The sequence below is a fragment of the Heloderma suspectum genome, chromosome 3, assembly GCF_057233095.1.
Source record: "Heloderma suspectum isolate Gila_16-S chromosome 3, 16-S_ref, whole genome shotgun sequence".
Taxonomy (NCBI): Eukaryota; Metazoa; Chordata; class Lepidosauria; order Squamata; family Helodermatidae; genus Heloderma; species Heloderma suspectum.
In genome coordinates this window covers 49939751-49954043 of record NC_139460.1, presented here as the reverse complement: position 1 = coordinate 49954043, position 14293 = coordinate 49939751, and the positions used below count along the sequence as shown (strand labels likewise).

General features: G+C 43.0%; 1 protein-coding gene across 19 annotated transcripts in view; it reads right to left on the bottom strand.

Annotated features, from left to right (window-relative positions):
- Positions 1–14293, bottom strand: part of ST3GAL6 (ST3 beta-galactoside alpha-2,3-sialyltransferase 6) — a 160433-nt gene that overhangs the window by 52195 nt on the left and 93945 nt on the right. For 16 of the 19 annotated variants that reach the window (XR_014789050.1, XR_014789051.1, XR_014789052.1 and 13 more), the window contains 4 exons: positions 14061–14159; positions 11062–11251; positions 8133–8270; positions 4788–4940 (listed from right to left, as the gene is read on the bottom strand). Coding sequence is in view for 14 of the 19 variants with exons in the window: in XM_084843187.1 (XP_084699313.1) it covers positions 4788–4940; positions 8133–8270; positions 11062–11251; positions 14061–14159 (580 nt within the window). In the remaining 5 variants the exon portion in view is untranslated. The remainder of the gene's footprint in view (positions 1–4787; positions 4941–8132; positions 8271–11061; positions 11252–14060; positions 14160–14293) is intronic. The other 3 variants (XM_084843190.1, XM_084843191.1, XM_084843181.1) reach the window with 1 other exon arrangement.

The window sequence follows — 14293 nt, the reverse complement described above, 5'->3', positions numbered from 1 at the left end:
AGTTACAGGAACTCTGGGGGAAAGCGACCATGTTGCACTTGAGTTCTTGGTTCTAAGGGAAGCAAAAGCCGAGGGCAGTCAAATGCGTACCCTGGATTTTAGGAAAGCTGATTTTAATAAACTCAGAACAATGATCAGTAAGGTCCCATGGCAAGCAACGCTAACGAGAAAAGGAGTCCAAGATGGGTGGGAGCTTTTAAAAAAAGAAATTCTCAAGGCACAATCACAAACAATTCCAACAAGAAGAAAAGGTGGAAGACAACAGAAGAAGCCAATGTGGCTTCACAAAAAGCTTAGGGATGACCTGAAAACAAAAAAGGACATGTATAGGAAGTGGAAAGAAGGCCAAGTAACAAAGGAAGAGTACAGGCAGATAGCACAGAATTGCAGGGATGGCGTCAGGAAGGCTAAAGCTGAGAACGAGCTGAGGTTAGCGAGGGATGCTAAAAACAACAAAAAGGCTTTCTTCAGGTACGTGCACAGTAAAAGGCAGAGGAAAGAAATGGTTGTTCAGCTATTAAATAAGGATGGCAAAACGATAACAGATGACAAAGAAAAGGTAGAGGTGCTCAATTCCTACTTTGGCTCAGTCTTCTCCCAAAAGAGGGTCTATGACCCCCCTGGCAAAGGCGAAGTGCAGGCTGAAGGGGCAGGATTGCAGATTGAGATCGATAGGCATATGGTCAAGGAACACCTCATTACTTTGAATGAGTTCAAATCTCCAGGGCCAGATGAACTGAATCCTAGAGTAATAAAGGAACTGGCAGAAGAACTCTCAGAACCGCTGTCTATTCTCTTTGAGAAATCATGGAGGACGGGGGAAGTGCCAGATGACTGGAGGAGGGCTAATGTTGTCCCTATCTTCAAAAAGGGTAAGAAGGAGGAACCTGGGAACTACAGACCAGTCAGTCTGACATCATCCCTGGGAAAATTCTGGAGCAGATGATAAAGCAATCGATCTGTAAGCACCTTTTAAACAATGCAGTGATTACTCATAGCCAACATGGATTTGTCAAAAACAAGTCCTGCCAGACAAGTCTGATCTCATTTTTTGATCAAGTAACCTCCCTTGTAGATGGTGGGAATGCTGTAGACATCATATACCTCAACTTCAGCAAAGCTTTCAACGAAGTGCCCCATGATATCCGGATGAGCAAACTAGCTCAAAGTGGGCCAGAGAGTTGTGGAAACAACTCTCAGGTAGATCCACAGTTGGCTACAGAATCGGTCTCAAAGAGTGCTTATCAATGGGACCTTCTCAAACTGGGGAGAGGTAACGAGTGGGGTACCGCAGGGCTCAGTCCTGGGCCCAGTGCTCTTCAACATTTTTATTAATGACTTGGAGGAGAAGGTGCAGGGAATGCTGATCAAATTTGCAGATGACACAATATTGGGCGGCATAGCTAATACTTTGGAAGACAGAAACAAAATTCAAAGTGATCTGGATAGACTGGAGCGCTGGGCAGAAAACAACAGAATGACATTTAATAGGGATAAATGCCATGTTCTGCACCTAGGAAAAAGAAACCAAATGCACAGTTACAAGGTGGGGGATACGTGGCTCAACAACACTACAAGCGAGAAATATCTTGGAATTGTTGTCGATCACAAGCTGAATATGAGCCAACAATGTGATGTGGCTGCAAAAAAGGCCAATGCTATTTTGGGCTGCATTAATAGAAGTATAGCTTCCAAATCCCGGGAAGTACTAGTTCCCATCTACTCAGCACTGGTTAGGCCTCATCTGGAGTACTGTGTCCAGTTCTGGGCACCACACTTTAAGAAGGATGCAGACAAACTGGAGAGGGTTCAGAGGAGGGCAACAAAGATGATCAGAGGACTGGAAACAAAGCCCTATGAAGAGAGACTGAAAGAACTGGGCATGTTTAGCCTTGAGAAGAGAAGACTGAGGGGAGATATGATAGCACTCTTCAAGTACTTGAAAGGTTGTCACAGAGAAGGCGGCCAGGATCTCTTCTTGATCATCCCAGAGTGCAGGACACGGAATAATGGGCTCAAGTGACAGGAAGCCAGATTCCGGCTGAACATCAGGAGAAACTTCCTGACTGTTAGAGCAATACAACAATGGAACCAATTGCCTAGGGAGGTGGTGGGCTCTCCCACACTGGAGGCGTTCAAGACGAGGCTGGACAGCCATCTGTCAGGGATGCTCTGACTTGGATTCCTGCACTGAGCAGGGGGTTGGACTTGATGGTCTTGTAGGCCCCTTCCAACCCTACTATTCTATGATTCTATGATTCTACTGCAGCTGCCTTCAGCTGCTGCTTGTTTGTGGGTCTTTCTGCCTTCAGTCTTGTCTTCGGGAAGTGAAAAGCATGCTCTATTGGGTTGAGATCAGGTGACTGACTTGGCCATTGAAGAACATCTTTGCCTTGAGAAACTCTTGGGTAGCTTTTGTTGTATGTTTTGGATCATTATCCATTTCCAATATGAAGTGGCGTCCTATCAGTTTGGCAGCATTCAGCTGAATCTGAGCAGAAAGTATAGCCCTATTCAGAATTCATCCTGCTGCTTTTATCAGCAGGCAGGTCATCAATAAACACCAGTGACCCGGTTCCATTGGCAGCCATACATGGCCATGCCATAACATTGCCTCCACCATGTTTGACAGATGATGTGGTATGCTTTGGATCATGAGCTGTCCCTTTCCTTCTCCATACTTTTCTCTTCCCATCATTTTGGTACAAGTTAATCTTGGTTTCATCCGTCCAAAGAATCTTATTCCAGAACTGGGCAGGCTTTTGTAGGTATTTGCTGGCAAAGACTAATCTGGCCTGTCAGTTCTTGAGCGTTACCAGTGGTTTGCACCTTGTTGTGAAGCCTATGTATTTACATTCATAAAGCCATCTCTTGACTGTAGATGTTGACAATGACATGCCTACCTCCGCAAGAGCGTTCTGGACCTGGCTAGATGTTGTGAAAGGGTTCCTCTTCACTATGAGCAGAATTCTGCGGTCATCCACTTTAGTTGTCTTCCGTGGTCTTCCAGGCCTTTTGCTGTTGCTGAGCTTGCCAATTCATTCCTTCTTTTTCAGGATGTTCCAAACTGTTGTATTGGCCACTCCCATTGTTTTTGCTATCTCTCCGATGGGTTTATTTTGTTTCCTCAGCCTAACGATGGCCTCCTTCACTTGCATGGACACCTCTTTGGACCTCATGTTGGGAGTTCCAGTGAACAGCTACCAAATGCAAATGTAACACTCAGAACCACCTCCAGGCCTTTCATCTGCCTGATTGGTCATGGGGTACCCAGGAAACAGGCCACACCTGGCCATGCAGCTGCTTGTCAGCCATTTGTTCCATTACTTTTGAGCCACCAACGATGGGGGTCTGTGTATGCCACTGGCTGCCCTTCCTGAATGGTTAGTGCCCCACTTTTGTCAAACCCCTTGAATTACAGCTGAAAGTCCTGACTTCGCTCCCATCTGGGTGTGTTTCCTTTCAACTTCAATGTGGTGGTGTACCAAGGCCAACTGCCAGTTTCTGGCCCTGACTGTATGTATTGGGAAGTTCTAATCTTGCCTTTGCCATGAACTCACTGGGTAGCTTTAGTGAAGCCACTCTCAATAAGCTTCACCCTGCCCATCTGCAATAAGGGCCCATTTTACAGCATCACTGTAAGGATTATAATATCATAATGTATGTGAAGTCTTAAATGTCAGGTGTTATTACTAATATATTATTCTTGATTATTGTTCTTATTTATTAAACATACCTAAAGGAAAAGAGGGACGACCCCAGCTGTACATAATTTGCTGGAGTGAGTCAAGGCTGTCTAGGTTGGACAGTTATATATATAAGATCTGGAATGAAGGACATCTTAACACTTTACAAAAATCTCTGTTCTGCATCTTGGTATATTGAGGATCACTTCACACATTATACAGAGACAAACCCAGGTGGGATTGCTACTGAACATATGCGCACCAGGGACGTGGAGCCTGTCAGGGCTCCCTGAGGAATACATCTAAGCAATACACATACAGGTACCTTTAAACATAGACCTAAATAAAGTGACATATGAAGTAGACCTGAGGTGATAGGTGAAGGCTAAAACTGAGGTGATAGGTTCAAGGCTAAAACTGTGCAGCTGAAGTGATGCAATATGCCCATTTCTGCTAACCATAGTTAAGAACCCACACCATGGTTTGACTTTCCAGATGTACAACAAGCAAACCATGGTTTAGAGATGCTTATCTATTTCACACACACCCATCTCTTCAGCACTCAGTTTCAAGCTCATTCCTGTCTCAAAGGTGCAGCAATCTCTTAAGTCAGAGCATTGGGGTCCTAATTGTGGTTTGGCAATGGAATTCAGACAGGAGCAAGTCACCATGAGCACGAACTGTGGTTTGCAACCAGCTTCAATGCATGGTTTCAGATCCTGGCTTCTGGGCCCCAAACAAACCATAGTTTGTTGGGTTCAGATTGTTTAATGATGGCAAACTTTTTTCTAGTCATTTGACTAGGAGGAATAAAAATATTGGGTTAGATATGATGATGGCTTATGCAAGACAGAGCACCTGATTTCACCATTTCCTCTACCCACTGCAGCCCCCTGAAAGCTGCTTCTAAGGTTTGGGGAATGCTGTGGAACAGCCTGGGATATGGCACAGAGGATTACACCAAGGTAGGGTGGATTGGCTATAATTAGATGCCCAGCCTTGCAGAAATGCTTTGGGTTAGCACAAAGCCATCATTGGCTATAACCCAATCAAAAGTAAAATAAATAAACAGGAATGCTAGAAAATGAAATAGCACATTACCTGAGTCATCAGAGACATGGTATCATTACCAAAATAGTGCAAAGTACTGTTCCGGTCCTCAAGATTATACTTAAAGCCTGCCAGGTGAACTTCACTGCATACATGAAATGCAAACGTAATGGCAATTAACCCTGTTGTAGGATGTTTGGGTGTCTAAAAAACAAAACACAAGAATACAAACTATATAAAACAAAAGCATTTGATTTGCAAACACATCCACACAAGCAAAACCATGTTTCTCTAATGAAAAAAGTGTCAAGTTGTACTTCTAGTATGTATCTAAAAATATCCTAAACTAAGCACTTTTAATTTAAGCTCCAGAGTCAAGATATACCACACTCCTACTCCATTATTGATTTAGCAGCTAAAAATCATGTAGTTCTTTTAATATTCTTGTTATTTATTGTTTTAAATTGTTGTGCACCACCGTTATGTCTTTTTAGCAAATAAGTGTTGATAAATAAAAAGGAATGTCTATATTTAGATGGCTACATCCTAGCCACTGTAGAATAATAAATACCTTTATTAGGACCAACTACAATGACACCAAACAGCAAGCATTTGAATTCTCTGCCACTCTTCTTCTAGCTGGATATTACACAAAACCACAGACGTAGGGCAGGGGGAGGGGAGGATTTGTATTTAGCCTAAAGAAGAGCTCTGGAGAACTTGAAAGCCTGCTCACTACTTTGTGACTTTTTAATTGGTCCTACTAAAGGTTTTTCCCTACTGTATTTTGTTTTCCTAAATTGACCAGTGTGGTTACACACAATTTATGTGTGTCCTCTATCATACTGGTTGCCAGATGGTGGGTTGGGAGCCTGAAGGTCTTGGGGCATGCTTTTGCTCGGTCACAATGTTCCTCCTCTGCAAATGCTGCTAAATCCTTCACACAGTTGGTTGATATCTTGGTTTCAAAAGGCAAGATTTTCAAAAGTGATTAGCAATTGTGGATACTTTCAATGGGGCCCTTGTTGAGAAACTGTGTGCTTAATACTTGCCCTTCTCTCTTCACTGCAGCTGCCAAAAAGGAGGTACACAAACTCACTCATCACACTGGAAAAGTACTAAGACAGTCACTTTCCAGAGGGGGTAGCTGTGTTGGTCTGCTGTAGCAAAAACAACAAAGAGTTTTGGGGCACCTTAAAAAGCTAACAAATCTACTCTGGCTTTCGTGGACACTGTCCCCTTCATCAGATGCATGAAGTGTTAACCTCAAATTGGCAGAGATATATACACATGCTGGGGGATGGGGCAGAGAGATGTAAACTGCATGTAAGAGGGAACTGAAGTGCAAAACTGCTCTAAAGCTGAGGGACCCTAAAACACTGTTATTTTTGTTGTTGTTTTTGCAGCAGGCACACTAGCATTTGTTTTAAGGAGCTCTTACTGAAAGCAAGTATTTAAAGAAAGATGTACAAAATGTAGACAGTACTCCTTCCATTCCTAGCTGTTCTTCTATACTGAACACCCCTCTACCCTTTTATAGGGGCTCAAATCTCACATAGGTGTGCCAAATTTCCAAGAAGCAGCAATTTGTCCCAACTTTGTAGAATTAGATCCCTGTGCCAGCAGAGTGGGGATCACCAGCCTACTGAGCTTCAGACCAATGCTAAGATCTTCTTTCACCCAGCTTTTGGGTGGGGAAGTGCTGGCACTAAAGTGTGTCTAAAAAGCATCTGCTGGAGCTGCTAATTTTTTTAAATTGAGAAACAAGCTTTACTTGGCAGATAAACTAATCTAAAGCTTTAATTAATTCATCCGAGCTGTGGGATGAATTATTAGGTGGGAGCTGTGAGCCAAGGGCACAGCTATTTACTTTCAAGGCTCTATTGGTTCTGGTGTTTTACTGTGATCAAGGCCAAGAAAGATAATATTAGAGTTGGCTTTTCCATCAGACAATGAGTGGCAACGTAACATTTATGAAGTTAAAGTTACCTTGCACTACCAATAGTATCTCAAAAAGGTTCCTATATAAATGCTTTGATAATAAACACATTTAATTTAATTAATCAGTTGATCTCTTAAAAGGCAGATGATTGACAGCCTGTAGGTTCTATTTTGCTTTTACACTCACAATTGTTTGCTTTTGGTTTTCATTTATATAATATTTAAAACCAAACAGGTATAAATTTAAACAACATCCTGTTTAATCAATTAGATTGATTAGATTGCCAGACAATCCATTCAAAAGTCTTTACTCAAACAATCCTAATACAAATGCTGACATGGTAAGCAGTTATTTTAGGCAAGCCCTGGGTTTTTTCTTAAACCATTGCTGCTGACATGGCCTTAGCTTTCTCAAAGCAATTGCAAACTCACAGTTCATATATCACGGCTACACAAGGTTTAAACAAACCTGGGGTAATGTACCCACAGGTCCAAAAATTTTGGGGACCCCTGACTTAAATGGTCTAGGGGCTGGTTAATGGGTGCAAAAATAAAAATTATGAATGAGAATTTGAGAAGCTCTTTCTATAGCCAATACAATGTTTTTAAGATAGGATGATCTTTGTGAGATTTGTGTGCGGGGGATCAAAGTTAGCAATATTGCACGCTTATGAATCGCCACTCACCTGGTCATCTGTGGAGAGTAAAACTGGCTTTCAGATGACCAGACAGAGAAATGGTTATAGACTGGAAAAGGAGCCAATTATTTGTTTCAGGCTACTGAGACAGCACACAATGACTAACAGCAGAATGTGTGGACAGGCAGGCTAGTAACTTTTGTCAACTTCTCTGCACAGCTGCAGTACTGCTAGGACAACCAACTCAAATGCATACTTAAAAATTCCATGTATCATTCTTCCAGTTACATACACAATGGAGTTATTCACTTTTATGTAAGAAAGAAAATTATGTATTCTCTGCTCAGACACAGCAAATGCTTTAACATTTTAAAGAACAGGAAGAAAACCATAGTTTTACCTTGTCCCTGTTCTTTAAACAACCATTTAAAGCTATGATGAGCCAGTGAGGTGTAGTGGTGAGAGTGTTAGATCAAGATTGGGAAGATCCAGGTTCAAATCCCCATACAGGCATGAAGCTCATTGGGTGACGTTAGGCAAGTAATTCTCTCTCAGCTTAACCTATTTTACAGGGTTGCTGTGAGGATAAAATGGGGGGGGGGATCATGTCCACCATCTTGAGCTCCTTGGAGAGAAAGGTGGGATATAAATATGGTAAACAACATCATAATTTCACTATCATGAGAAACTGTCACTAGTTTCACTACAATGAAACCCACAGGAAGCTTTCTGGACCAATATTATCAAAGGTGACCCTTATGTACCATTGCTTTAAAAATCAGAATTTTTGAAACCATCAGTATAAGAGAATACTTACTTCCTGTCTGGAGAACTTCGTGGGCAAATGAAGCAAATCGTATGCTGTCCTTCTGGTAATGGCAGGATCAAGAATTCTGATTTGGTTGGGCTTATACATCATTTGTGTTGCTGGTTTCTTCCAAAAGGCAAATGTTTTCTGTGGAACACACAGCTTGTCATTAACATGTAAATGTTGTCGCTCTGTAACGTCTTGAGCAGCCACTGGCAAGTCACCTAACAGGGAGGCATATTATCTATATGAGCACACACGGCACAAGGAGAGGTATTGTAAAAGGAAAAGAACCTCACACTGTCTCACCCTAAAAGAAAGTGCTCCAGTTAAAATTGCTTATTCTGTGCTTCTCATACTCTGGGGTCAGTTAGTCATATTGAGCTTGAAAACACATTCTGATTATTTTTCAGAAGGGAAAGGAATGAATCATGAATTTCTTGAATGTGAAAACTAATGCAATAATGCTTTTTCACAGACACTTAGTAAGACAGCTATAGGACAGAGCTGGCCAGAAATGGAACACACTGTCCTAGGACATTGTCAGAGAACCTCAGAGCTTTTCAGAAATGATGATATCCAATATCTCCCCTGAAAATCAATAGGGCTGATGTAATTAAAGGCATCCTCTCCTATTTGGACCCAGTTCTAATGGTCCAGCATTCTAGCATATTTTATGTACCTTCTATGTTTCTCTGAAGTGCAGAACATTAAAGAAATCCTCACAGGGCTACAATTTTGGGTGACACAGACTACAGTGACCTTTCAGGTTCTAAAGCAGGGGTGTTGAACCGCAGCCCACAGGCCAAGTCTGGCCCTCATGGGGTCCCAATCCAGCCTTCTTGAGGCTCCCCAGATGGCCATGCTCCCTTCACCTTCCCCTGGCCCCACCCTGTTTCCCTCAACTGCAGATCATTTTGGTGGTTTCCCAGCTCTTGTATGTTTTTTTTCCCCATTCTAAAAGCTGAAATCCCTCTCATAAGGCTTAGTTGCTGGCAGTAAGACCTTTAAGCTAAAATATGCTGGCATTTTGGCTCTACCGGCTTTGCCTTTGGCTCCACCCACCACTGGAATGTACCCCTCAAGAGCTACTCCAAAACTCGGCAGCTCAATGTAATACGAAAATGTATTACATTTTGCTTCAAGGAAAGAACCAATCACAGCTTCAGTGATTATATGGATCAGCCTACGTGGAAATGTTAATGGCCATTGTCACTTCCCCCTGTGGAATTAAAGGCAGAGCATGCTGCATTAGTCAGCTCTATGGATCCTGTGCTGTCCTCTTCCCCGGACTGGAGGGGTTGAGAAAAGGGATTCCCATTTTCAAAGCAAAACTCAACTCACAGTCAATTCTCATATTTTCATTTGCAAGGCACATTAAAGATGAGAATTTTGACTGTCATCATTTTTAAGTGGGCAAGGCAGCGTGTGGGGGACACACGTACTTGGAATTCAAGGTAACATTTCAATGCAAACATTTTCCAAGATAGAAAACATTGTCACAAGGGATATGACAAAGCAAAAATATCCTACAAATGTAAAACAGTATGCACAAACTCAAAGAAGGGGGCCAGGCTCACAGGCTGAATGCCTTTCTAGACAGTGGACATACATGGAAGGTCCATCTAGTGAAGGTTTTGCTCCGAAGCTGTGTGTGTACAGATAAGTTCTGCTCTTTCAGCAAGGGAGGATCAGTATATTGCAGAGGCTTTGTGGGTCTTAAAGGGTGAGAGTGGATCAAACCCAACACTTGCACTGACTCTTACTATGAAGGCCATTTTGCTGCCACAAGCTGTTGCATTCCTCCATCTTTGATTTCCCCGAGTAACTACTCCCAGACCCTGGTGCAAAATCATGAAGAACTTACACCTTTGAAACAGGGTATAGGGAGAAGGGGCATCTAGAACTTCTCTGACAGATATGTGTGCATATGAGAACTTTCATGCGTTTGTATGTTATAGACAGGACCAACCATGCAGAACAGGGGCTGAAGTAGTTCACTGGTCCACACTGATCATTCCTTCACAGTCAGCACACACAGTCCTACTTGGTCCTCTTCTCTCTCTTCCTGTCCCTAAGTTTTACAGAAGAGGTGTGAGACCCCACCAACACACCTCACAACTGGGAAGAGGGAAAACATCGGGCAGATCGCATCCCAATCCCATGACCCTCCAAGTGCTACTGGATCGAAGTTCCCATCTCCAAGCTGTCTCTCCCATCTCCTGGTGCCCTATAGCTTTGACAGTCTGCGGGAGCCAAGTTACAAGAGAAACTATAGGGACAGCGTCAGAACAAGCCTGGCTCCCACAGCCCTATGCTGGGATACTGAAGTGGAGAGGGGCAGAAAAGCACTCAAGGGTGCTGCTGTTCTTATCCCCTCATCAGAGTAACTTCCTGCTATAAACAGCCATTCTGCTGCATGAAAGATAGAGGCTTCTTGCTTAAACAAAAATGGTGACTCAAAGGAGTTGGGCTAATCATATCTAATACAGTAAAATCCATGCACAGAGGCACCATAAATACATCAGCTGAAGAGCTGGTACAGGATGTTCTCTCTGGACTTGGCACTTCAAATAAACAAATCAAACAAACCTGGATCCAGTGGCAACTTTGTAAATATCAGAATACTTTGCATGATTCTTTGTTTACACTCATCATAACGAAGAGCAAAGATCAATGCAAAGCAGAGCACACAGTGAGTTGCTACACTAAAGCAGGTCTTCCTTTGTCTTATTCTATCAGGACCATTCCTTGCAACTGTTGTCCTCCCCTTCTCTTAACAGTGCAGGCGGCTCATATATACCTGCAGTTTAGACTTACGAAGAAGCCAGTTCCTAAATCAAACAATTCACACCCCTAATGAGTGCTGGGTGCAAAGCACTGCACAAGATTGTAGTATGCAGGAACAAGAGAACAGGGGGAAATGAAATGGACTTACAATTTCATGTTGGCCGCTTAACAGGTCCGCGAGCCATTTTAAGTCATGGGGCTTGAAGGCAACAAGAACTGCAGTTGTGTTAGGGTCATAGTGAATTGGATTTGAAAAAGCAGACTCTGGGTAGAAGAGCCGGAAGGTTGTCTTCCTTCCAACATCATCTTCATAGCCCAGAACAGGTCCATTATTCATTCTGTTGAAGAAAAACATGTTTTAGAATGGTTGGTTACATGACATGAAGTCCCATTTTTATTTGCTGCAGCACGGCTTCTGCAGTACAACAGAATTTGCCTTGGTGTTGTTGATTAAGGCTGCATGCTGTGCACACTTAGCCTGGGAGTAAAAATACATTGAATACGGTGGGACTTAAGTTAGTTCTCAGTTTGCATGCATACGGCTGCACAGTTAAGCAATGTTCGGTTTAACAAACATATGTAACATGCTTGGACTCAGGAGTGGGGAATTGATGTTCTGTAGAGGGCTGCATTACCTCAGGGGCAATCTGTCAGGGGCTGGATGCCAGGGGTGGGGAAGCCTCCCTTTTTTCTCCCTCTCCACCCAGCAAGCTGCTGGGGGAGGGACAGGCATCTCTTGCCAGGGGTCTGAACTCACTGCTTGCATAGAGCTTTTGAAATTAGGCCAAGGGTTACACGGAATTAGAGTGAGAGTCAACATCTACAGAATTAGATACTTCTGTAGAACAGGGGTGTGGAACCTCAGGCCTGGGGGCCAAATCTGGCCCACCTGGCATCCCCAATCCAGCCCTCATGGTTCCCCAGAGGGCCATGACCCCTTCCCCCAGCCACCAATCATTTGGTGGTTTCCTGGCTTTTGCATGGATTTTTCTCATTCTTAAAGGTTGAAATGTCTCTCCTAAGGCTTAATTATTTGGTGGCAAGAGCTTTAAGCTAAAGTACGCTGGTATGTTTGGTATTTTGGTCCTGCCCCCTTTGCTTTCTACCCCTCCCACCACTGGAATGCAGCTGCCAAGAGCTTCTCCGAAATTCAATTTGGTCCTCAGGCTGAAAGAGGATCGACACCTCTGCTTTAGAGGTTATTCAGAAGCATATACCTTACTTCTGTATTGCTCATAAATGCTTTGAGTACAGGAGTCCCATTCACTATGAGAAAGAGATTGTTCACTGAGATCACATGAGGCTATTCTAGAGAATTCCTTTGCTCTGCTTTCTACAAGACAAAATGGTCACTCTTCTTAAGGTACACAGAAAGCCCCTGCGAAAGTCTAAGAAGAGCAAATCAACAAACCATTCAAGAGTAAGTGTATATTCTCTTGAACTATGAACTCATTATCTTCTCCACGTTTACTCCTTATCTCCAGTGAGATAAAGGAGCAGGAAATAAAGCTTGTACATTTGTCAAGCTGAAGTTGCCACCTGTGTGATTGTGAGAGAGGAATTAAGAACAGGTAGAAGAACACATTAAAAGGGAGTCAGGCAGGACATTAAGGAAGCTCATTGGGTTTGAAGGGTTGTGCAAGCCAGGCAGTTCAGTGGTGGAACCAGAGATGCCAAGCATGCTTTGAGCAGTTTCAGACATCATGAGTAGACAGAGGAGGAACAATGGGAAGAGAAGTGAGCTGACTCCCCACTGGGAGGTTGTGCATGTCCTCATGGTGCAGCAGAGAGCTTCAAAGGTTCCCCTTCACATGACACAGGCGCATGAGAACAGGAAGTGTATGTCAGTGGCATTTCTTGTTGCTTCCTACTTATTAGGCATATTTGAAACAGCTCTTTGAAACAGCTGCATTTTCTCTCAGTTTGTTCCCAAACTCTGGAGAAGAGTTAATGTCGTCCATATTCAGGACACCTGCTCATTCACGATTTCTTCCTGTGTGACCTTCCTTACCCTATGTCCTTGTTTGCCTATCTCCTAATGCAATATTGTCGCTAGTGTGGTTACTGCAGCTGGGCTACTCCTTGCTGGTAAGATAACTTGGTTGGAGCACAGCTTTGGGTTCTTCCATATGCCCCTCCTGCCCTCCTTCCTTCACCCTCACACCAGCAATTCTGCCTCCCCACATCACTGCTTCCTTTGCAATTCCTCTATCCCAAGATCCTCATCTTGTTACTGTGCTTCCTCCCTTTCCCACAGCACTACCACCACTATAGGATAATGAGGGTGGTGGCTCGTCATCTCTACCCCCCCGCATTTTCAGAAAATGTTTATTTGAGTAACCGTACATTTTGCATACAAATAGTAATTTAAATATAGCGATTTTACTAAAAGAGAAGCTGGTCATCTTTCTGTAATGCCAGGATCCAGGCCTGCTTACCAATGGATAGCCAACACTGACTACAGTGACCTTTAATTCAGAAGGAAAGACACATGGTAGTGTAAAGGAAGGCAGAGGGAACCATGATTGAAACCGAACCACTCCTTGGTAGCTGCCATTTTACATGGCAACAAAGGATTGCAAGGCCCCGGAAAAATTTTGCTTCTGAGGCCACCATTACCCATAGAGGCCTGTTGGGGGCAGCACATTCTCCTGTGTTGGCCCCAGACTATGGAATGCGCTCCCTCAAGAACTAGGATTGGCCCCCGCTCTCTTGGCCTAAATAAGCATCTTTTCAATTTAGTCTTTTAAAATATGTAGTTTTAATGTTTCAGTGTTCTTTAGGTTCTTGTTTTTATTGTTTCAAGGTTTTATTGTCTTAAATGGTTGTACACTGCCTTGGTGGCTTTTTAGCAGGTAAGGTGGTATATAAATGTTATTATTATCAGCAGCAGCAACAATGAATAATAATAAATAGATTATATTAGAATGGAAGCCTTTCTTAAGAGCTGATGTAGCATAATAGTAAAGCAGCCATTCTCAGCTCATTCATGAACTCACTGGCTAACCTTAGACAAGCTGCTTTATTTCAGCCACAGTCTCATCCCTCATAATTGATACAGCAATAGTGTATTAAATGCTAAATACCTATTAATAATTCTATTCACTAAACTTCGCTTAACACAAGACATTTCGCTTAACACAAGACCTGATTACCACATCGTAGGAATCAATCGTCTCCCCCAGACTCTTGTTTCGAAGGACCCCTCCATTGCCAACAACAACACATTTTTTGCAGGACGGACTGCTGAATAAAGAGATTATACATGATTAAAGTATTGGGGGAAAATGTATTTCGGGGGGGGGAGAGAACATTAAATGTGATTCTCTTACAACATTACTAGCACACAGACACAAAACCAGATATACTGGTAATGAGGG